Raw genomic sequence first — 25,415 nt, 5'->3', positions numbered from 1 at the left:
AATCCCCTAGTCGCCACACTCTGGCACCTGTTCGGGTACACCTGAGGGAGAATTTAGCATGGCCGATGCACCCTAACCAGCACGCCTTTCGGACTGTGGGAGGAAACCCACGAGTAGAATGTGCAGACCCCGCACAGACAGTGACCCAAGCCGGGAATCGAACCCGGATACCTGGCTCTGAGAAGGCAGCGGCATTAACCACTGTGCCGTTGTGCCGCCCCAGAGAGTTTAGTCAAGGGAATGATCGCAGGAATGCTGAACTCCTTTTTGGAAGGTTGTGTTTAACTTCCAATGGTCTGTTTTATCTTTCTTTTTCTCTTGTAACGAGCATTCACTTTAGAATTGTCGACAGGCTTTAAGCTCAATTCCTTTGGTGAATCTGTGGATACAGCAGTTGGAAGCAAAACACACTTCAGAAGGAATGGAACCATTTGCTTTAAATCTTTTATTTGTGTGACTGTACCTGTGAACTCTTTTCTATATGCCTCCGGGTGAAATAACTTTTAAAAATACTGTGGTAATTACCAGGTGGTAATAAATAATAGTTTCCATGCAGCAGACAAAAACAATATTCAGGTTATTATAATGAGTCATTTCCTTAAACTGTCCAGTTCACCTGCAGGAACGATGGATTTCAGGTGGGAAATCCAATTGGGCTCAAACTGCGATTCTCAGCCGTGATTCTGGACTACGTTGGAAGGATGGAGTCTGAGGTATTTCCATCCAACACACTTGGCATGCAGAGTTCTTTTATTTTAATTGCTGCATATGTGAGCTCCAAGCTGTCAAAATACCTCTGCTGTAATATGCAAGCCAGCATATTGTACGTGGGAGGGAAAATAGCGAGTGGCTGGCAAGACTGCACAAGTGCATAACTGCCTTTGGTGTTCCGTCATCTTAACTATGGCATGAAGATGAGAGGCTCTTTTTTTCTTTCCCCCTTTTTAATGAAGTTGGCAACCAGAGTTTCAATTCATAAGCTGTATCAAATTTGTGCTGTGTTCAGAAACGGCAATGAAAGTTATTGAACAGCCTGTTTGTGCTCTCAATTAAGTGCGAAAACGTCTCTCAGGCATAAGATAAGCTTAAGACCATAATCTTGTCATAATTTAGTGTGAGTCTTGCTGCATTGAGTGCTTTTTTTTAACATAAAATGCATGAGGTGGTAATTAAAGTACACTGTGTGCAGTTTTGGGCATTCCATTTATGGAAAGGATGTTTAAAACACAGGGTGATTAACCAGGATGATGTCTGGGATGGGGACCTACAGCTAAGGGGAGAAGATTTGATGTATTCGGATTTTTTTTCTGCTGGACCAGAGCATTAGACATTATAAAACAGGTGAGATTGAATGGGGGGGGAAAGGCAAATGGTCCCTGATTAGGTTTACCCTTCCCAGAAGCTGTACCTGATCTGCAATCTGCAGCAGCAGCGTGGCGATACAAAACACCTTTTCAGATTGATGCTGATAGTGTGAAGTTATGGGGAAGTGCTTTTATGCAGGAAGATTGCTGGATGTGCTTCGTCACAAGGATCGGTGGAGGTAAAGAAAACAGCCTCTGGTAAGAGAAAATTCAGTAAATATTTAAAATTGAGGTGGCACGTTTTGGTATTTTTGGGTAAATCTTCGTCAACAGCTTTTCTTTATATAACACCTGTAATGTAATGAAATAGATACAGCGGTTTCACAGGGGCATTATAAAACAAAATAAGACACTGAACCACAGAAAAATATTGAGACAGATGACCAAAAGGTAGGTCACTGAGGTAGGTGCATGCCTTAAAGGTGGAACATGAAGTAGGGAGATCTTGGGAGGGATTTCCAGAGCTTGGGTAGTTGAAGACATGGCTGCCAGTGGTTGAACTGTTGATCACATCATTCTCTTCCACTGGGGGTGATCTTGAGCTCGCTGTCCCCGTTCCTGCGAATTCCGGCAGGGGCCTGAAGATCCGAAAGTCACAGATCTTGCCAGCGAGATTGCAATGTCAGAATTTCCCTGCCCCACGTCGGAGATGACATCAGGTTCGTAATGGGCGTGAAACAGATTCACATATTTTAATATGACTAACTTGCCCTGTCGCCAGATACTGATGCTGCAAGGACAGGGCATCGTGCCAGCGTGGTTTACAACAGTTTTGCCCAGGCACGAACCTGTCGTGGGAGTGTCCCCAAGAACGTAATGGTAATTAAAGCCCCCTCCGGAGAGAGGGGCATTGCCTGGCAGTAGCCTGACAATCCCCTGGCACTGTCTCTGGAACAAGTTGGCACCCTGGCAGTGCCAACTTATACCAAGGGGCGAGCCCCAGTGGGAGCCTCATTTTGACAGGAGGTGGGGTGAAACTTGGTGGGGGGGAAGAGGAGGGACTGGGGATTCATTTAGATTTGGTTGTGGGTTGGAAGTGGATGGAGGACCAGGGGATGCTGGTGGTGGCCAGTTTTTTTTTTGGGGGGGGTGGTCGGAGGTCGCTTGTTTGGGGTGGAGTGGGTGGGGGAAGAAAGAAGTGCCAACTCCGTTCAGGGGTAGGGAGGGGAACTGCTAAGACCCTTGTGGTGGGCTGGGAGGAAGTTCCAGTGGCGCCCCGACCTGCGTGCAGCCAGGTTTTGCCAGTGAGTTGAGGCCCTACCCCTCTGCGTGATGGTGTGAAACACACCCACTTGGTTTTTTTTAGGCCAGTAAGATCTGGAGAGACAGTCGGTGTGATGATTTTCTCTCAAAAAAAAGAGCATCCTGCCATTTCCCAGTAAGATTCTGCCCTGCCTCTCCACCCTCGTTGAACTGGGCAGCTGCCTCTTGGAAAACACAACATCTGTTTTCCAGATGTACGCCAATTGATACACAGCCCTTTCTCTCCCCTCTGGTGGATGCGATGTTGAAGGCCTTGTCTGCCCTGGGGTAGCAGTGAAGGATCTCCATTTCAAAGAAAAGCAGGGACATTCTGGGCCTGGGCACTCCTGAAGCGGCACGGTGGCACAATGGTTAGCACTGCTGCTTCACAGCTCCAGGGTCCTGGGTTCAATTCCCGGCTCGGGTCACTGTCTGTGTGGAGTTTGCACATTCCCCTCGTGTCTGCGTGGGTTTCCTCCGGGTGCTCCGGTTTCCTCCCACAGTCCAAAGATGTGCGGGTTAGGTTGATTTGGCCATGCTAAAATTGCCCCTTGGTGTCCTGGGATGTGTAGGTTAGAGGGATTCATAGGTAAATGTGTAGAGATGTGGGGATAGTGCCTGGGTGGGGATTGTGGTCGGTGCAGACTCGATGGGCCGAAGGGCCTGTTCCTGCACTGTAGGGATTCTATGAAGAAATGGCCAGAATTCTCCGGCCGTTCATGCCGATGGGATTCTCCGGTCCCGCCAGCAGCGCACCCCCCACCCACGCGTTTCCCACCGACATGGGGGTGACGTCCCTGGTAATTCCCATGGATAGCAGCGGGACCAGAGAATCCTGCCGCTAGCCAACAACCACCTCCCACCGGCAGGAAACACACGACTGGAAGGCTGTGCAATCTCTCTCAACGTCCTTCAAAACAGATCATCTGGTTGTTATCACGTTGTTGTTTGTCAGAGCTTGATGTGCGCTACACAGTAATAGTCCTTGGTTGTAAAGCACTCGGGGGGACATCCCGAAGTGGTGAGAGGCACAAGGTTCGAGCAAGAAGCTTGGCGCAAATATGCTGCAGCGAATAACCTCCCTCTGTGCTGGAGACCCAGATGAGTTTTAGCTTCCATTATCATGAAGTTAGGAGCGTTTGTAAAAGACTAAATTGACCCAGCTAACATTGCACGCTCTCTGTCTCTGCCACATAAATTATATTCTGCACCTGTGTCTCACCCCACCCATCAAGGGCTTCCAGTTCAACTTTGTACATGTCCCCTGCATGATGTTGCATTTGAGTCTGTTATCAGTGTAAGGAAATGAACGGCAACCTATGATTAATGCAGTAAAATGCACCCCTGTAGTTTAGTGATTGGCTTTATTAGAATCTATCAAAATAATACTTCTCAGGGCGTGTCTCATGCAGAGGATACATTAGGTAATATTTCCTCGCACGTTGCGGCTTTTAATTATTTTATTCAGCGGCTGCGTTGTTGCAGCATTGCCATCTAAAATGGCTCGAGTCAAACGAGGAAAATGTTACACATTTTGGTTTATTTGACAACTTCGTACTTTGTAACCATAACTAGGTTGTGAATTGCCAGACAGTGGCTGAGGCTATTAGCATAGATAGGGACATTAGATGATTGTGTCAGGATGAATGGAATAGAAGGTTTCATGATAGGGTGAGATGAAGTAAACAAGCTGGGTGAAGGCTTGTTGAGCAGAGACCCATTGAGTTCAACAGGGTAATTGTGAGCCGTAAGTTTCACGTGCACTCACCTAACTTGTGTTCTAAACATCAGATTAATTCTCAATGAAAGGAACAATTAAGGTTCAGAATGGTGATGTTAGCCATTAGGGACTTGAAGGGGCTTTAACTAGTGTTTTAAAGGGGCTTTAACTGGGCGGCACGGTGGCATAGTGGTGTCACTACTGCCTCTCAGCCCCAGGAACCCAGGTTCGATTCCCGGCTTCGGTCACTGTCTGTGCAGAGTTTGCACGTTCTCTCCGTCTCAACTTATGGATTTCCTCCCACACTGCAAAAAGAGATGTGCTAAATTCTTCCCCAGTGTACCTGAACAGGTGCCGGAGTGTGGTGACGAGGAGATTTTCACAGTAACTTCACTGCAGTGTTAATATAAGTGTACTTGTGACACTAAATACATAAGGCCTACCACAGAAGGCAAGTATACGGTAAATGGTAGAGCCCTTAGATATCTTAGCATACAGAGGGATCTAGGCGTGCAGATCCACAGTTACCTGAAGGTGGTTATTCAGGTGGACAAGGTGGTCAAAAAGGCATATAGATTGTTGGCCTTGATTGTTTGGGTCACTTATCTGTGTGGAGTTTACATATTCTCACTGTCTGGGTGGGTTTCTTCTGGTTGCTCCGGTTTCCTCCCACTCTCCGAAAATGTGCAGATTAGGTGGATAGGCCGTGCTAATTTGCCCCTTTGTGTCAGGGTATTAGCTAGGGTAAGTGCATGGGGATTATGGGAATAGGGCCTAGGTGAGTTTGTGGTCGGTGCAGGCTCATTAGGGTGAAATGGTCTCCTTTTCCACTGTAAGGATTCTATGATTGAAGAGGGTTTGGGATTGCTCGGAAAGCAGGTGGTGAGGGGTTGCTAGCACATGATCAGAGTCTGTGACCATCAAACTAACTTGTCAATTCAGCCTGGGGCCATGTAACTTGTCAGTTGGGTGGCATTTTTATTCTTTCGTGGGACGTAGGCATTGCTGGCTGGCCAGCATTTATTGCTTGTCTCTTGGAGGGCAGTTGAGAGTCAGTCACATTGCTGTGGTTCTGGAGTCACATGTACAAAGAACAGCACTCTTTCTTCATCATCTTATACACCTCCATCAGGTCCCCTCTCATCCTTCAACTCTCTAAGGAGAAAAGATCGAGCTCTCTCAACCTATATGTAGGCCAGACCAGGTAAGGATGGCAGATTTCCTCCCCTAAAGAACATTAGTGAAACTGGTGGGTTTTTCCGACAATCAACAATGGTCATCAGAGTAGATTCTTAATTCCAGATGTTTTTGATTGAATTCAAATTCCACCGTCTGCTGTGGTGGGACTCGGATCCGGCTCCCCAGAACATTAGACTCTTGATCCAGAAACTCAGCTAGTGGTAAACCACTAGGCCATCACCCCACCCCAAGGCCTGACCAGCCTCCTGTGCTCATCAGATCTGGTTGAAGAGTGCTTGCACCTCATTTCTTCTGTGATTGCTGCCTCATTCTAATCTAAGACCACCACCTCATATCGACTTGGGCTGGGCAATAAATGTAGCCTTGCCACGTTGCCCACATCCGTGAGAAGTAAAAGGTTAAACTGTTGTGAGAATTTGCAGTGGAATTTCCCTGTTTGGTTGCAGGTACATGCTCGCTATTGCAGCAGTATGGAGACCTGGTGTTAACCAGTTAATTTTAATGCCAACAGAAGTTTTTAGCCTGTTTAAAATCCACTTTTAATTCAGGCTGAGCAGGAAATGAGCTTGCAGTACTGGTCCTATATTACGTTTAGTAAATGTATTAAGTCAATCTCCTCTTACCTTCAAAGCTGTTTCCATGTTTTAATTCTGCAGTTATCTTGTTAAATTCATCTTATGGTGAAAATGGGTCAATGAGTCTGTGACCAGGGCATGGATTTGACAGCATGAGGCACTGGCTCTTGGTGTTCAGCTCTTGGATAAGGAGATCATTTGGGCAGCTGAAATGTATTGAATCCTTCAGCCAACTTGTGGAGCTGAAGACAGTGTTTGTTTTTGTTAGTCAGAGTCCATTCAGCCCCTCATGTCTGGGCTGGCTTTTCACGAGTGCTGTGTATGAGAGCAGGAGTGCACCACCTCCATGCCTGCCCTTTTGCTGTGGATGGCCACCATCCAACCCAATGCCAACTGGCTGTCCCAGTACTGTGGTCTGGAACCTTTCCCTGTGACTCGCTGATCACACCAATACATGTGACAATAATAAATCAAATCACTGAGGCTGGGAAATGGTAGTTGGATGGGAAAGGTGAAGGTTGGCCGATTTCCATTCTCATTAGCCCAACCTCACACCATCACCGCAAAATGGTGTTAAAACACGACAGGGTGTTACTCTGGAGGTGGGGATGGTGGAAAGAGAGGGAGTGCTTATTGTGTGTGAGTGGTTGGGTGGTGTGGTTTTGAGGGAGGCCCTGAATATTTCTCTGGAGGGAGGCTGACACAGGTTTGCTCATGTGTTGGGGTGGGGAGAACAATGAGTTATTTTTATTTATTCATTCTCAGGTTGTTGGCATCATTAGCAGGGCCAGCATATTGCCCTTCCCTCAATGCCTTTGAGAAGATGATGGTGAACTGCCATGGTCCACTTAGCTGCAAATTGCTACAGTGGTTGGGGGGTGGGGGTGGGGGTGACAGTTAAGAGTCAACCACTGTGGTGTGGGTCTGGACTTACATGTTGGGCAGACTGAATAAGAAGGCAGATTCCCTTCCCTAAAGGACATGAGTGAGTTGGTTTTTACTGTATTCCAATAGTTTCATGGTCTTCATTGCTGACCAGCTTTTATTCCAGGTTTCTTTAATTAGCTAAACTATCAAGCTCAGCCCCCACCCCTGAGAATCCTATGTCTTTTAAACTCCAATGAGTACAGGCCCAATCTACTCAACTTCTCCCTGATAAGAAAATCTCTGCATACCTGGAATCAACCTGGTGAACCTTCTCTGGACTGCCTCCAATGCCAGTATATCTTTCTTTAGATAAGGGGACCAAAACTGTTGAGTGTTCCAGGGGTGGTCTAGCTTTTAGCAAGATTTCCCTATCTTTATACTCCATTCCCTTTGAAATAAAAACCAACATTCCATTTGTCTTCCCGAGTACCTGCTGAACTTGCATGCTAACTTTTTGTAATTTCATGTAGTTTTTAGTTAGACTTAAAGAGGACGTGTATGGCGTGTGAGAGGGAAAACCTATTTCGGAATTCAAAATTTGCTTTGAATATCACTTCAAATTTGTTAAGACCATGGAATGCAGCTCCGCGACTGTGTTTTCCCCTAGGTTTCTAAACTCAAGTCAAGTGTCAGAGGGAGGGAAGAAAGGCGAGACTGAAATCCAATCCCATACTCCTGAGTGACACAGACAAAAGGCTCTGAATACAGTGCGGGGCACTAGGACAGAGAAACAGTCACTGATACTTGTGCATTGTTGTGAAAACAGGTTGGGGGGAAATCTGTTGGGAGGTTATAGATTATTGTAGAAGACAAAAAGCATGGTTGCAAAGACATTGTGAAAGCTGTCAAAGATGGTGAGAATGGGGTGAGTAAGTTGGGTTTGGTCAAGTAAGTTTGGAATTCGTGTTGGAATCATAGCATAGAATCCATACTGTGCAGAAGGAGGCCATTCAGCCCATTGAGGCTACACCTACAACAGCACTATACAAGACCTATCCCCTGCAACCCCACATGTTTACTCTGCTAATGCTACTGACACTTGAGGGGCATTTTATTTTAGCATGGCCAATCCACCTAACCCGCACATCTTTGAAGTATGAGAGGAAACCAGTGCACCCGGTGGAAACCCACACAGACACGGGGAGTACATGCAGACTGCACACAGACAGTGACCCAAGACTGGAATTGAACCCAGGTCCCTGACGCTGTGAGGCAGCAGTGCTAACCACCATGCCATCTGCCACCTGTGAAATGCTAGAGATTAACAAGGAAGGAATTTAAACGTGGAAGTTGTCTCAGGCAGTGGCGTTTCATGGGGAAAGAATAATTCTAAATATGGGAACAGAGGCCATAAATTTAATGGGGGCAATAATTTCTAAGGTACACAATCGCTTTGAGTCATTACTGTTTACTTGCAAGCTTGACAGAACTTGTGTTGAGACTTTCCATACTTTATCTTGAGGAATATCTACCACTGAATACTTTATTTGGGAAAGCTGAATTAGAGGGTGACCGGAATTAAGCAACATTAGTATTCAACTTTCAGTCATGCTCCTTAGGCAGCAATGCTATCAAAAATGAAACCTACCTTATTGGAACTTTAAGCTAATGTGACTTTTAATGTTGGAAGAATGGTCCCTTAACAACAGCTTGCATTGATATAGCATTTGTAGTGATGGGTGAATTAGGATACCTCCAGCAGAGTTTTGGATGAGCTCAAGTTGATGAAGATAAAACGTTTTGATGCAATGGTGAAGTAGCTAAACTTCCTGTATGGATCTGCTATCCTAAGTTGACTTCTCCCCTCCCAAACTCTATCCCAGCTAACCCTCTTGCTTGTAATTTTTTTGTTTACTAATTCATGGGATATGGGCATTGCTGGGTGGTCAGCATTTATTACCCATCCCTAGTTGCCCTTGTCCAGAGGGCAATTGAGAGGCAACCGCATTGTGGCTCTGGAGTCACATGTAGGCCAGACCAGGCAAGAATGGCAGATTTCCTTCCCTGAAGGACATTAGAGAACCAGATGGGTTTTTCCGATGATGGTTTCATGGTCATCATTAGATTCTTAATTCCAGATGTCTTTTTTTTAATTGAATTCAAATTCCACCATCTGCTGTGGCGGGATTCAAACCTGTGTCTCTGGAACATTAGCTGAGTTTCTGGACTAATATCACTAGGACATTGCCTCCCCAAAAATCCAAGTATGGGAGTCAAAGGAACTGACCAAAAGACAAACTGGAACTTGTATAATTCCTTTTGCAACCTCACAATTTCTAAGAATGTAAATTCCCAAAGTGCTTTATGGACAATGAAGTACATTTGAAGTGTAGCCAGAGCTGTAGCGTTGCAAAATTCAGCAGCCAATTTGTGCGTGGCAAGCTCCCACAAACAAGTGTGATAATGGCCAGGTCATCTCTTTGACATGTTGATTGAAGGGTAAATATTAGCCAGTATACTGGGGAGAACCCTCCTTCAAAACTAATGTAATGCAGCCAAGATGGTAAAAGATGCTGCAAGTACATCTAGAAGATCCCATGATATGGGTCAAATTCTTGATCAACAATCCTCTCTTGAACATAAGACGATTTACATGTTTACTGTGTGCATATGTAATGAACATGAATTCCCCTGTTATGTGCATTATGCAACAAACTATACAAGGCACTGCACTTTACAACCTGTAAGTTGCACCTCAACTAAGATAATTTTGGCAATTGAATACATCATTGTGGCTTTGGGCCATCTAACAATGCCGCTTCATTTGGGCATCCAGCTAATATTTGTGTACGTGAGAATTGGCACTACACTAACCCCTGCGGTTATTCTTTCCTGTAATTCCTTGTCACCTGATGATGATTAACTATTCAGCACCAACAGGCAACCTGCTGTTCTCCACTTTCTTTGCCATTGCTTCTCACCTTCAGTCTCTTGCAAAATGTTTTGCATGCTTCCACGTGCTCTCTCTGCTTTCAACCATCCTGTTTCAGTAGCAATGGCATACGCAATCTTCAACAACAGCTTACATTTGTGTGGTGCCTTCGACGTGGTAAAGCATGCTCCAGTTATCAAATAAAATTTGACACAGAGGCACGTACAGAGATTTTGGGACGAGTGAGCTTGCTTGAGGTGTAGTTTTAAGTGGAGAGTGGCGGAGGGAATTTCCGAGGCTGGAGACTAGGTAGTTGGAGGCACAGCCGCCAATGGTGGAGTGATGATGATGATCATGGATGTGCAAGAGGCCAGAATTGAAGGAGTGCAGAGATTTTGAAGGTGTACCAAAGACTTCTTCATGTGTAACTTGCCTAAACCGCCAAGGCCACAGCACTGTATCTGACCTTAAATTATGCAAACTCTCATGAAGACCAACATCTGCAGGGATGTTGGTCTAACTGAAATTATTCTCCCAACCATGCCCTTGTTTCAGTTGAGCTCAACTACTGTCTGCTGCTATACACGTATCTATATATTTATACAAGTTAGAATGTCAGGTCAACGGCTACTCAAGTTACTCTCCAGACATTACACTTCTTGTTGTAGAGGGAAAATAATCTATCTTCAAAAGGCTGGTGACTTAAAACTGCTTCAACCTGAATCAAAGTTATAACTTGGCAAAATATTTTCTAACTTGTAAAATTCCTGGACCAGGCTCTGATTTTAAACTCTTCATTGCAGTCAGTGTTTCCCTATTTGTTTAAAGTTTATTTACTGTTGTCACAAGTAGGTTTACATTAACACTGCAATGAAGTTGCTGTGAAAATCCCCTAGTCACCACATCCCGGTGCCTGTTTCAATACACTGAGGGAGAATTTAACATGGCCAATGCACCTAACCCACGCAGACACGGGGAGACCATGCAGACTCCACACACAGAGAGTGACCCAAGCTGGGAATCGAACCGAGGTCCCTGGCTCTGTGAGGCTGCAGAGCTAGCCACTGTGCCATCGAGCCGCCCCGATTCAGTCTTGTGCCACAAGAAATGAAGAAAACCTACGTTTCTTGCAACTGACCCAAGCATTGATTTCAAAAATGTAGAGCCATTGCACCTAATGGCCTTAAATGCACATGTTTCTAGCCCAGCGATGCATAATCGAATTGCAGTTTACAGGACGTGAAATTTTGTCTGAAAAGGCTCCTGCGAAGCGCATTAAATATGCCATACAAATACAAGTTTTTTTGTCTTTATAATACCTTTTGATTTGCCAACTGAAGATATTACAAAATGTACAATATTTTCTTTTGCCTTAAGTTAAAGATGACTAACAAAACCACTCCTTGGTGAACCAAAAACCACAGAGATATGAGATCTGAACTATTAGGGCACTGACTCGCAGGCAGGTAGAAAGTGGCAGCAAATAGTGACTTGTGCATGAACCCTTTGTGAAACTTCCACCTTCTAAGACCTTGTATCGGAATGTGAAGATCGTTTTTCCAGTAGCTCTGCACATTGGCATCAAACAGTTATACCTCAACGTTTCCTTCAGAGTTTTGTAACCCTGGCACAATCATCTTAATCGGGCAGCACGGTGGCACAGTGGTTAGCACTGCTGCCTCACAGCACCAGGGACTCAGGTCAGTTCCCAGCTTGGGTCACTGTCTGTGTAGAGTGTGCACATCCTCTCTGTGTTTGTGTGGATTTCTTTCCACAGTCTGAAGGATGTGTTGGTTCGGCGCATTGACGCAAACAGGAGCCGGAGTGTGGTGACCAGGGGAATTTCGCAGAAACTAAATGTAAGCCTTACTTGTGACTAATAAACTTTTACTTTAGTTCCAGTGCCCAACTGCTTCCTTATAGTTCTGCTGGCATTTCCTTTGTAAGTATTGTTAGTTTTGAGACCATTACATTTTATTTTACAGTTCCACTTTTCTCTGCTACTGTTTAGTTTTTTTTAATAAAAAGTAATGTTTTCCCTCTACAGCAATTCATTTCACAGATGTCCCTGATGTTTTCTTGTATTCATTGCTGTGAACCTGCAACTATTTCCTTGTGTTGTATTTCGTTGAGCGTGGCCAAGACAGAGATCGATACTTTCCTAGACAATAGACATCAAGGGATACAGGGATAGCACAGGTAACTAGCATTGAGGTAGAAGTTCAGCTGTGATTTTAATTGAGTAGTGGGACGGGCTTGAGGGGCTGAATGGCATACTCCCTTTTTCCTACATGGCACTCTTGTCCATGGCTGTTGCTCTCATTGATTTTCCCCTGTGTTGTGGCTGCACTGTGGATTGCAGGCTATGAACACTGTTGGCTGATTAAAGGATTAAGCTCATTCATATATTTTGATGTTCCCTCACATCAAGGCTCCCATTTACCAGACACCCATTTGCACAAAGCTAATGGAAGCTTTCTGGCAGAGACCCAGTTATCTAACCAGCACATTGGGTGTTGAGCAGTTGTAAGTGGCATCAAATGAAGTGGAGATGCCAGTGTTGGACTGGGGTGGGGACTGTAAGAAGTCTCACAACACCAGGTTAAAGTCCAACAAGTTTCCACTCACCTGATGAAGGGGCAGCACTCCAAAAGCTTGTGATTCCAGATAAACCTGTTGAACTTTAACCTGATGTTGCGAGACTTCTTATTGAACAAATGAATGAGTATTGCACAAAATTAAATGGCTAGCAATGAGATTGTGACACACATATTGCTAGTTATTAGCCTTGAACCTCCTAGTGTACTGGTGAGGTAAACAATTGCATACGTTGCCTTAAACTAATTCATCACAGGGTCTCAAGTTGTAATCAATGAAACTGGCACCCTGGGAGTCTAATGCAACTCGCGTTTCTGTAGCGCCTTTAACGGTGTAAATCAACGCAAGGCGCTTCTCAGGAGTGTTATTGAACAAAACCTGACCCCAAAACTCTCAAACAGAGGTCACGTACTTTGGCCAAAGAGGTCAACTTCAAGGGGACTCATATAGGAGGAAAGAGAAATTCCACAGTTCGAGGTCTTGTCGACTGGACACGCTGGTGGTGGCGGTGGACTAATGAAAATCGGAGATATGCAAGAGACTGAAAATGGAGGAAACATAGAAAATAGAGGCAGGAGTTGTCCATTTGACCCTTCGACCCTTCGAGGCTACTGTGTAATTCATCCTGATCGTGGCTGATCCTCAAAATCAGTACCCTGATCCTACCTTCCGCGTCCACCCACCCACCCATATCCCTTGCTCCCTTTAGCCCCAAGAACTATATCTAATCTTTTCTTGAAATCAGACAACTACATTCTGTTGTAGTGAATTTTACACATTCATTACTCTCTGGGTGAAAGAAATTTCTGCTCCCTCAATCCTAAAATGTTTAGCCTTTATCTTCGAACTATGACCCCTAGTTCTGGACTCCCCCACCATCAAGAACGTTCTTTCTGAATCCACCCTGTCTAATCCTGTTAGAATTCTATAAGTTTCTATGAGATCCCCTCTCGCTGTCTTCTAAACTCCAGTGAATGCAATCCTAACCAACTTGGTCTCTCCTCCTGTGACAGACCTATCATCCCAGGAATTAGATTGGTGAACCTTTGCTGTACTCTCTCTATAGCAAGGTCTTCCTTCCTTCAATATGGACGCCAAAACTGCGCACAATACTCCAGGTGTGGCTTCACCAACGCCTTACACAGTTGCAGTAAAACATCCCTATTCCTCAAGTCCTCTTGCTATGAAGGCCAAAGTACCATTTGCCGCCTTTACTGCCTGCCGTATCTGCTTGCTTACTTTCAGCAACTAATGCACGAGGACACCAAGGTCTCACTGAGTATCCACCCCTCTCAATTTACACCCATTCAAATAATAATTTGCCTTCCTTTTTTTTTTTGCTACTGAAGTGGATAACCCCACATTTAGCCACATTATACTGCATCTGTCCAAATCATGCTGAAGCATCTCTGCATCCTCCTCACAGCTCACTCTCCCACCCAACTTGCATCATCTGCAAATTTGGAGATAATAGATTGAGATCCCTCTTTCAAGAGCATAGATACCCCGGAGGCCTGTAGGGATGCAAGAGGATTCAGATCTTAGATGGATTGAAAACAAGTAGCATTCTGAAATCTAGCTTCTGAATGCAAATATGCCAACAAATATTTGCCTCTTAATAAATTATTTAAGACGTGCAAAAGCAAAGTAAATGAGTGAATGATTACTTACAGCAGTTTGGTGTTAATTATATTCCAATCTTGCTGTGAACCTAATCTTCCTCAGCAAAGTCAGGGATGGGGTGCAATGCCTCCCCTTGTCAGCTTGGATCTTGTTTGTCCCTCAGCTGGGGACCATGAATTGGATTCGATCTCACTTTGGGTTTTTTGGTTGGAATAAAAGTATTGACAAGAAAAACCCAACTTTCCAGTTCCTTCTCTCAATCAAGATTGTGGGTTGCAATTGAGACAGGTATGTCGAGAATGATAATAAATCAGGGTAGGTCTGGTCCAATTTTATGTCCTGTGCTGATGTACTACCATTCACTCAAGGAGTGTTGTGGCAGCATAGACTTTTACCTGCATAAAACCCCTGCAGTGCAGAAAGAGGCCATTCAGGCCATCAAGCCTGCACCAACACCAATCCCCCTGACACTAAGGGGCGCTATTTAGCACGGCCAATCTATCTAACCCGCATATCTTTGCAGTTTGGAGCTATGGATACTGTTGGTAACTTCTTTACGTCACATGGCTAACCAGGAATCTCTCCCACTCTTAACGCCTGCTATTGGTGTGTGGTGCAAGTTCGCACCCAATTTGTTTGGCCATGTTATAAATGCATCTTCCTTGGCCATCCAGTCTGGTTGTCTTCATTTCAAAAACCATGTGTGGGAGAAGTGAGTCAGGGAGGAGTTAAAACAACCCCATGGCGATTCATTTAAAATATGCTGTTTTTGTGTGCAGTGTAGGAAAGCTGACCAGCTCTCCATAAACACTGCAAATCGGGCTATTTGAATAACAGACATATAAAGTTGTTCCTGAAAAGAAAGACATGTTGCTCCTCTCCCCTCTCAATGTTTAGTTTGTATGTGAGGTTGAGACTATAAATATTAATCTATTTTGCATATTCATTTTGTAAAATTTCCAAAATTAATGAACACTTGAGTTGCCAAAAGTCCTGTTTTAATTAGCAGATTGATCGAATGGATGAGCAAGATGTTAAATTAAATGTTGAGGAGTTGGGATTAGAGTAGATAGGTGCTTGATGGCTTGCGCAGTCATGATGGGCCGAAGGGCCTTTTCCTGTGCTGTAAAACTCTGACTATGGGTGGGCGGAATTGGTGGGGGAGAGGAAAACTGGGCACCATATCTTCAGTGGGATGCGTCGTCACCTGTACCCCACATCATACGCAAGGATATTTTGGCCTTGGAGGGAGTGCAGAGGAGGTTTACTAGGCTAATTCTGGAGTTGAGGGGGTTGAACTATGAGGAGAGGCTGAATAAACTAGGCTTGTACTCGTTAGAGTTTAGAAGAATGAGGGGAGATCTCATTGAGACATATAAGATGATGAATGGGATGGATAGGATAGAGGTGGAGAGGCTCTTCCCGCTCAGAAAGGACAGTAGGACTAGGGGGCACAGCCTCAAGATAAAGGGGGGGCGGTTTAGAATGGAGTTGAGGAGGAACTTCTTCACTCAAAGGGTGGTGAATCTCTGGAATTCTCTGCCCATTGAAGAGGTGGAGGCTGCCTCGCTAAATATTTTTAAGACGTGGGTTGATAGGTTTTTGATAGGCAAGGGGATTAAGGGTTATGGGGAGAGGGCGGGAATGTGGAACTGAGCCACGACGGATCAGCCATGATCTTATTGAATGGCGGGGCAGGCTCGAGGGGCTAGATGGCCTACTCCTGCTCCTATTTCTTATTTCTTATGTTCTTATCATGCGTACAACTGGTACCGTACTGCATCCTGCTTTCACCAACCATTTTAGAAGTATTAATTTACGTATGAAATCAGTCATTCTTCCAAACCTCGTTTTTGACTACTAGTATAGTTTTATGAAGGTGAAGATTTTACGTCCTGAATACAGTTCATGATGTGCTGTATTTCTATTGCTTGAGCTGGTGGGGGAACAACTCTACAGCATTTTCTACAGAGCAGCTATTTGATTTGATTTATTATTGTCACATGTATTAGTATATAGTGAAAAGTATTGTTTCTTGCGTGCAACACACTCAAAGCATATCGTTCATAGTGAAGGAAAAGAGAGAGTGCAGAATGTGGTCTTAGCTAGGGTGTAGAGAAAGATCAACTTAGTGCGAGGTAGATCCATTCACAAGTCTGACAGGGATGAAGCTGTTCTCGAATCGGATGGTACGTGACCTCGGACTATGTATCTTTTTCCTGATGGAAGAAGGTGGAAGAGAGTCTGTCCGGGGTACATGGGGTCCTTGATTATGCTGGCTGGCTTTTCCAAGGCAGTGGGAGGTGTAGACAGTGTCAGTGGATGGGAGGCTGATTTGCGTGATGGACTGGGCTATGTTCACAACCGTTTTGCAGTTCCTTGTGGTCTTGGGCAGAGCAGGAGCCACACCAAGCTGTGATACAACCAGAAAGAATGCTTTCTATGGTGCATCTGTAAGAATTGATGAATGTCGTAGCGGACACGCCAAATTTCTTTTGAGAGATGAATATTGCCCAGGATGCAGAGTAGAACTCATGCACTCCTCTTTGAGACAGCATCAGTGGGATCTTTTAAATTCACCTGAGAAGGCGAACAGACCTTTGGTTTAATGACTTGGCAGAAAATTAGTGCAGCATTCCCACGGTACTTTTGTGTTCCGAACGTGCACCCACTAACCCACATCCACCCCGTGGGCCGAATGGCCCGTTTCCGTGAAACTTCAACGCAATTCTGTGTAACGCTGCCCACGTTCATGGGTTTTAAAACCTGATTTCTAAATGGCCGGTTGAGTATGGTGCGGAGAAATCATTTTCTTGAGGTCAAGGGGAGCGAGACAGTGAACAGGAATGAATTTGGACAAGAAGCAACATGATCACAAAACATTTTCCTTCCCATGTTCAACAGTTAGCTTCATCAATAAAGGCAGCACAGCAGTCTTGAACTGCAATCTCCAAAATAGCTCGAAATATTGAGACTGTGGAAACTGCTCCCCTTGAATCGGAGCACATTCCAGTAATTAAAGATTAGGAGTTTTCCGCCTGTTCTTATGCAGATTCTTTCACGTGCTGTTGTGTAGCTTCCCATATTTGGGCAAAGTGATGGTGCGAGACACTAGTTCTTAAATGCTGCATTTTTCTTTCAGGCTGGGCAACCGCGGACCTGATAGTTAATTAGTGAAGGATTGTTGCGCAGGAAGCTTAGTCAATTATGCATTCTTTCTACGCATTTAACTGTTTCACTGCTGCTAATACTTAAATTCCAAAATCGATGCATCACATTTTTTCAAAAGTGTGTCATGATTGTTGGCTGTCGCTCTGTTGAAATCCCAGGGCCCATTAAAAAATGAAGCGTGCTTCCTCCCTGCTCAACTGTCATGAACAGTTGGATGTATAAATTACCCCCAACGTTCATCTCCTGTTGCTACATAGGAAAAGGCAGCAGCCATTTTGCTCACAGCGGCACTGAGAGAAGAATGGCAAGTTCTTCTGAATTTTTTTGCTTTGCTGCTGCTGATCGAAAGATAATTGTTGAGCCGGCCGCTGGAGAATTTCCTATCCATCTAGCTACCTGTTGAGTAGCACCGTGGATTCCTCTCACGTTCACCAGGGCAGCCGTTTGGGGGGGTTTTTTTTCGGTTCGAGCCACCAGCCACACCTCCGTTTTTCCCTTTTCATCCCTCCCCACCCCATCCTCGAAGCTTAATCAGAACCAGGCCTAGATTTTGTGTTCCAAGTCCTGAAGTAGAGCAACCCCGTGACCACCTGACTCGATGGCGGGGGAGATATCAGCTGACAAATATCAAAAAAAAAATTGACTCATTTTCCCACTGCTTTTAATCGCTCATCCTTGGTTTCTTCCTGGAATTTGCTGTCCCTCTACAAGCTGTGCTTCAGTTGGTAGCACACTTTGCCATCTGAGTCAGAAGGTTATGGCTCAAGTTCCATTCCAGGGGCTGGAGCCTGGAGTAATGACTGACGCTTCCAGTGCCTCACTGAGGGAGTGCTGCTGAACTGTGGGAAGCAATGTTCCCTTTAAAATTTAATCATTGACTACAGGCCTTTTTTTTTTGTCAGGGCAAGGTCGCTTTCGCTTTTTTTTTCCGTGGCCGCATGTGCAGGATGGGGACCTGTGTGGTCTTCCCCAGACTGCTGTGTGTGTATGTGGGAACGTTAAAGGTTGTTGTCCTTTTGGGGAAAAATGTTAAACTGAGGCACTGTCTGGCCTTTCCAGTGAATCCAAAAGCTCGTATGACGTTATTTTGAAGAAGAACAGGGCGGGTTGCCTATAATGTCCTGGTCAATGTTTTTTTTTTATCTTGTTATTATCACAGGGTTTTGTATGGGGGCCTTCTATTTGGAATCTGGCTACCATGTGCTCTACGTTACAACAGTGAGTCTACTTCAAAAGTACTTAATTGGCGAAAAAATGCTTCGGGGTGTGCTGAACTTGGGAAATGTGTGATATAATTTGAAGTCTCTTTGTCAGCATGTGACCTGTCTTGATATATATTTGTTTAAAAGATGTAATTGCTTGGTTTGGGTGCTAATGCATGTCGCTGTGACCCTTTTACAAGACTGGGACACTTGGGTAAGAAAGCAGCACCTTTGTTCAAGCCTCATCTCCGCTGAGGATCTACCATTCTCAGCTGGGTCACCAAGTGCAGGCAAAGTGTTGGCCCTTGCGAAGGCAAGAAAATAGATATGCATTTCTGCCCCACCCAAGTGGTGCTCTGGCACACTGCAGGGTGGAGCTAAATTTGCAATCCCCCACGTATCCTATCAGCAGGTTTTGACTCATCGCACCCGAAAGAGCAGGAGCACCAAATAATCCCGAAGGGAATGTGATGCAATACAACTCTACCGCACGTCAAATTTTGCAGTGTCTGGGAGTATACCTATTTGACTATTACCCCTCGGTGAAAAGTGCAAACCATTTGCGCTTCTCCAGTAATGCCTTCTTGAACTCTCCCTATTTTAACCACTGTTGAATAGTTTCCAACTTTTAATGAGTTGCGACTATTATAACTTCGGAATCTGGATTTAAAATGTTTCTGTTACCTAGGCCCGAGAAATTTCCTCACTAAACTACTCTTGTTTCTACTTCATCCTTAAGACATTTCTTAAAACTTGCCTCTTACCAAGCCTTTGATCACTTAATACCTCTTAATGTGTCTCGGGTGTCAAAGATTGTTGCTAACACTCCAGAGACATGCCTTGGAGCATGTTAACCACATGAAAGGTGCTTTATAAATGCAGTTTCTTGTTGTCGCTTCCCCCAACAAACCTGGTCAAAGGCTTCTGCGATCACCAGAGTGATCACTGCTTTAATACTGTCCCAGGCGAGGACTGCACTCTTATTTCCCAGCTCCCTCCTGCTTTTACCTTGTAACTTCCTATATCTGATTTTTAAATTTGGGCTCCCTTGAATGTAATGAGAGCCTCTATAGAAACCCAACCAAATAATAATGTCTTGAGCAAAGCCAGTGCCCCACCCAGCAATGAACATGACTTCTCTCATTCAACAATTTCTTGCCATCCTGGTTAGTGGGAAAAGTACATGTTGTGAAATATGTGTCAGAAAATTATACTGACTGGTTGCTTTTTTTAAAAAGAAAATTATCCTACTGGGAAGAGATAATTAAAACCAGGAGTTTAGATAACTTCTGAAGACATTCCATTCCCTTCGACTTCCGTTTCAGCAACTTTACAACCTGACTTTCTTTCGGCCAACCTTTAGCCCTGAGGTCTGAAGTTCCCTCCTTGAACATTTCCACCTCTCTATCTCCTCTCCATTTTAAGAAGCCTCAATGCACCAGGTTAAAGTGCAGCAGGTCTATTTGGAAACACGAGCTTTCAGAGCGCTGCTCCTTCATTGGCTGAGTAAGGAAGGAGCAGCTTCTTCACCTGGTGAAGGAGCAGCGCTCCGAAAGCTCGTATTTCCAAATGAACCTGTTGGACTTTAACCTGGTGTGGTGAGACTTCTTTCTGCGCCCACCTCCTGGCTATCTTCTTTTTAAAACCTATCCCTTCACCCCAAGCCTGTGCTCACCTGCCCTCGTAGCTGTTTAGTTGGTTCAATATCAAACGTTGTTTTGGGAATTACTGCGGTTGCCATGTCTGTTGGATAGCTTATAATTAAAGGTGCCACAGAAGTGCAGGTTGTTGTTGTTGACCAAGCATCATCATGCATCAGCTTTTGTGAAAAGGTTGTTTTTGTTCCTTTTTTATACTTTTGCTGTCTTCAGTATGGCTCCTGGGATTCCGCATGCTGTTCAGCATAAACAAACTCTGCTCTCTCGCTGTGCAGTAGCTAATAGGAAGAGAGCTTCCATGGGATCGACCATCCTGAGTGGAAGTGCACCACCCAGCCTAGTGACCTGACAACAAATGGGAGTGGGCGGGATGGGTCGTCTGACATTGAGCAATGTGCTCAGAACTATATTAGGTTTGATTTATTATTGTCACATATATTAGTATGCAGTGAGAAGTATTGTTTCTTGTGCACTATACAGACAAAGCATACCATACATAGGGAAGGAAAGGAGAGAGAGAGGGAGAGGGAGGGCAGGATGTAGTGTTACAGTCTTAGATGGGGTGTAGAGAAAGATCAACTTAGTGCGAGTTAGATCCATTCAAAAGTCTGATGGTGGCAGCAGCAGGGAAGAAGCTGTTCTTGAGTCGGTTGGCACATGACCTCAGACTCTTGTATCCTTTTCCTGAAGGAAGAAGGTGGAAGAGAGAATGACCGGGGTGTGCGGGGTCCTTAATGATGCTTGCTGTTTTGCCGAGACATTGGGAAGTATAGACAGAGTCAATGGATGGGAGGCTGGTTTGCATGATGGATTGGGCTACACTCATGACCTTTTGTAGTTCCTTGCTGTCTTGGGCAGAGCAGGAGCCATACCAAGCTATGATACAATCAGAAAGAATGCCTTCTGTGGTGCACCTGTAAAAGCTGGTGAGAGCTGTAGTTACATGCCAAATTTCCTTAGTCTTCTGAGAAAATAGAGGCATTAGTGGGCTTTCTTAACTATAGGAGGAACCAGGATAGGTTGTTGGTACCTAGACACCTAAAAACTTGAAGCTCTCGACCCTTTCTACTTCGTCCCCATTGATGTAGACAGGGGCATGTTCTCCACTAAGCTTCCTGAAGTCAATGATGATCTCCTTCGTTTTGTATATTGTTTCAGTACCCTGCCTCTTGCATGTTTTTCTAATTTTCCCCTTAAGTGCGTTCAGCCCTACCCCACTGTTCTCTCCTCATTAGCCCTGTAGACTTTTCCATTTAGGCACAACCTGAATTTGAGACAATTTGCACCTTTTATGGTTTACACTTTTCCTCTACTATTCTCTTCCAATTGTAGACGCCAATACTTTTTCTTCAAAAAAAACAAAAGAGCAATGTTTCACGTCAGCAGCTATAAATTTCCCCAGGTCTATCTGATTATTCTGTGTTTCCTTACGTGCTGCTGTACCTTCTGTATCCTGCATCTTGATAGACACACCAAGCACGGGGGATAGAAGCCTTGTATGGGCAATAAGTAATGAGTGTAAATAAGGATTAGAAATGGACACAAGTTTGGTGAACCAAAGGGACTGTTCCTGTGCTGTATTGTTCTTTGTTTTCTTTGAATGACTTGCAGTGGTAATTTTTCTTAGCTCTTCATTTCATCATTTTTTTAAATAAAATTGGAATAGATTAATCCATTTGGAGTTAATTTGACAGCACGTACTTACAGATGACACAAAAGACGAGGGACGTTTTGGAGTAGGTCTTTTCAAAAAAAAATCAAACCGAGACGAGAGTCACTCATGGGTGAAAAGCAGGATGACGGTTTGGCGGAACTATGAAGTAAATATTTTGTGTCAGTTATTACAAGTGCTAGGTGGAAGTGAGAATGTAGGTGTACTGGAGGAGGATATGGAACAATTGTATTGTCAACGATAGACTTGAAAAAATAATTCATTCTGTTAATCATTAGCAAAATTGATGAGGGAAAAAGTTACTGGGCTCTGATGAAATGTTTAAAAGCTCCTGAAACAAGTCAGAATGGGTACAGCAGGCACAATGGGCATTATTTACTGTGTTTGAAAGAAGGATCAACGGGCAATCTAATGAAATTTTATAATTTGATTTATTATTGTCTCATGTATTAACATACAGTGAAAAGTGTTGTTTCTTGCGCCATATACAGACAGAGCATACTGTTCATAGAAAAGGAAAGGAGATGATGCAGAATGTAGTGTTACAGTCAACGTGCCTGCAAGTAAAAATGTTGTGGGTACAAGTCCCATTTTAGAATCACAATCTAAGCTGAAAAGTACTGTTTCTTGCATGCTATGCAGACAAAGCATGCCGTACAGAGGGAAGGAAAGGAGAGAGAGTGCAGAATGTAGTGTTACAGTCATAGCTGGGGTGTAGAGAAAGATCAACTTAATACAGGGTAGGTCCATTCGAAAGTCTGATGACAGCAGAGGAGAAGCTGTTCTTGAGTTGGTTGGTATATGTCCTCCTCAGACTTTTGTATCTTTTTCCCAGGGGAAGAAGGTGGAAGAGAGAATGTCTGGGGTGCATGGGGTTCTTAATTATGCTGGCCGCTTTGCCAAGGCAGTGGGAAGTGTGGACAGAGTCAACGGTTGGGAGACTGATTTGTGTGATGGATTGGCTACAATCACGACCCTTTGTAGTTTCTTTTTTTTATCCATGGCTGCTACACTTTTTGATATACAATACGCCTAAAATTTTTGTAACCACCCTGGAGATATTTCATTACAACACCTTCTGAAAATGCATATAAACCGCAGTTGAGATATTATACAGTTAACTGTGGGACAGGGGAAACAAAGAAAGCATACACTGAATGGAAAGATGCCATAGGACATACGTTGACAATGGTAGCTAGGGGTAAAAATGTACAATAGTGCAGGTAAGGACTTAAAGACCACTAATGAAACCATGTTTCTGATGAAAGGTTATTGATGGAAAACGCTAACTATTTTCTCCTTCCTGAGATGCTGCCAGTCCTGCTGAGTATTTTCAGATTTTTAAAAATTTATTAATAGGGCATAGAGTTAAAGGTGTGAGCTATGCCTCAATGGGTAGCTGTCTTGTCTCAGAGTCAAGCTGTGGGTTCAAGTCACACTCTAGGGACTGAAGTACAAAAACAAAGACAGAGCCTTCAATCCAGTGCTGAGCGAGCAAGTATTTCGCTGCCGGAGGTACTTGCCTTTCCAATGAGCTGTTAAACTGAGGCCCTGCCCAACCTCGCAGGTGGAGGTTTTAAAAAAAATTAATGGGATGTGGGCAAGGCCAGTATTTGTTGCCAGTCTTCAATTGCCCTTTAACGGGTGGCATGCCAAGCTATTTGAGGGTAGTCAAGCACATTGTTGTAGGTCTGGAGACACACGTAGGCCAGACTGGGTAAGCAAGGCAGATTTCCTTCCCTAAAAGGACATTAGTGAATCAGATGGGTTTTTACAATAATTGATTGTGACTGAGACTGGTTTTGTATTCCAAATTTATGAATTGAGTTTAAATTCCATTAGCTGCTGAGGTGGGATTCGAACCCATGATAGTTTATTAGTGTCATAAGTAGGCTTGTATTAACACTGCAATGAAGTTAGTGGAAATCCCCTGGTCGCCACGCTCCGGTGCCTGTTCGGGTACACTGAAGGAGAATTTAGCGTGGCCATTGCACCTAACCTGCACATCTTTCGGACTGTGGGAGGAAACCAATACGGACAGGGGGAGAATGCGCAGACTCCGCACAACATTGACCCAAGCCGGGAATCGAAGCCGGGTCCCTGGTGCTGTGAGGCAGCAGTGCTAACCACTGTGCCACCGTACTGCCCATGTCCCCCAAGGACACTGGATTCCTCGTTCAGTGACATCATCAGGGCACCATCTCCTCCTCCAAATGATTTAAAGATCCCAAGACAATATTTTGAAGTAGAGTAGGGGAGTCGTTTCAGGTGCCCTGGAAACAAAGTTGGCTAGCACCTTTCCTAAGTTACTCTACTCGGAAAGTAGCTTTTATGTCTACGCTTCACTGGTTGCAGTGTGTTCGGGGATGTTCTGAGGTTGTGAAAGGTGTGAAGCTTTCTTTCTCTTTCAAAAAAGTGACGAGAGAATTCGTTGTACAAAACACTGGTTAGGCTGCAAAGGAAAATAAAATAATTCTTCTTACCACAGCACCTTTCACAACTTCAGGATGTCCCCAACTCCTTCCATCCAATGTCTTGAAATGCAGTCACCATTGCAATGTAGGGAAACGACTATAGAAAACCTGTGTGCTGCTTTGGTTCACACAAGCTGCAACTCAGCAGCTAATGGGAGAAGTACAGCAGAGCAAAAAATATTTAAAACGGTTGCCAAAAGAATGAGTTAGGGAAAGCTTCTTTACACAAAGAAGCCCTTTGCTACTGGCAAAGGTCAGGATAGAGATTATTGCATCTTTTAAAGGATAAATATTTAAGCAGGGGAACAAGCCGCGCTATGGAAAAGGACCAAGGGAATGGGGTAGTTTAAGATTGTTCTGGCAATGAGCCAGTTTGGACATGCAGGGCAGAATGGCCTCTTTCTGTACAGCATATATCTACAGTCAATTTCATAGGATCTTTTTCTTTTAATTCTCTATAAAGTTTATTTATTAGTGTCACAAGTGGGCTTACATTAACACTGTAACGAAGTTACTGTGAAAATCTTCCATTCTCAACTGTTTGTGTACTGTGATGTTCTTTCAAAAATTTTAATTAACCCAGTCTCCATTGGAACTCGAGTCTCTTTTAATTGATGTATGGGATTTTGCTGTGAGTGTGGTTGGGGTGTGGAATGCACTGCCTGCTGTGATAGTGGAGTCGGACACTTTAGGAACTTTCAAGTGGTTGGTTATTGGATAGGCACATGGAGCACACCAGAATGATAGGGAGTGGGATAGCTTGATCTTGAGTTTGGACATAGCTCGGCACAACATTGAGGATCGAAGGGCCTGTACTGTGCTGTACTGTTCTGTGTTCTATGTGGGCGTTGCTGGCTAAGCCAGCATTTATCGCCCATCCTTAATTGCCCTCAAGAAAGTTGTGGTGAGCTGCCTTCTGGTGCCGCTGCAGTCCATGTGGTGCAGATATGCTTATATTGCTGTTGGGGAGGCAGTTCCAGGATTTGGACCCCCAGCGATAGTTAAGGAACAGCCTATATATTTCCAAATCAGGTTGATTTTGGAGGTGGAGTTCTTTATAATCTTGAAAATGAAACAGTCTTTCAAATTTGAGTCATCTTTAAATACGCCAAATGTT

General features: G+C 44.3%; 1 protein-coding gene across 3 annotated transcripts in view; it reads left to right on the top strand.

Moving 5' to 3' along the window:
* The window catches only part of hic2 (hypermethylated in cancer 2), an 83,811-nt gene that overhangs the window by 10,355 nt on the left and 48,041 nt on the right, over positions 1-25,415 (top strand). Inside the window, exon 2 of one of the 3 annotated variants that reach the window (XM_080208647.1) lies at positions 18,452-18,510. The exons of 1 other annotated variant lie outside the window; for it this stretch is intronic. In XM_080208647.1, coding sequence (XP_080064773.1) covers positions 18,491-18,510 — 20 coding nt within the window. In that variant the 5' untranslated portion in view covers positions 18,452-18,490. Of the gene's footprint in view, positions 1-631; positions 714-18,451; positions 18,511-25,415 lie in introns of those variants that run through there. One more of the 3 variants, XM_080208650.1, reaches the window with a different exon arrangement.

The sequence above is a fragment of the Carcharhinus amblyrhynchos genome, chromosome 20 (assembly GCF_965287045.1).
Source record: "Carcharhinus amblyrhynchos chromosome 20, sCarAmb.v2.hapA, whole genome shotgun sequence".
In the NCBI taxonomy this organism is placed as follows: Eukaryota; Metazoa; Chordata; class Chondrichthyes; order Carcharhiniformes; family Carcharhinidae; genus Carcharhinus; species Carcharhinus amblyrhynchos.
This window is presented reverse-complemented; position numbering and strand designations above follow the sequence as displayed.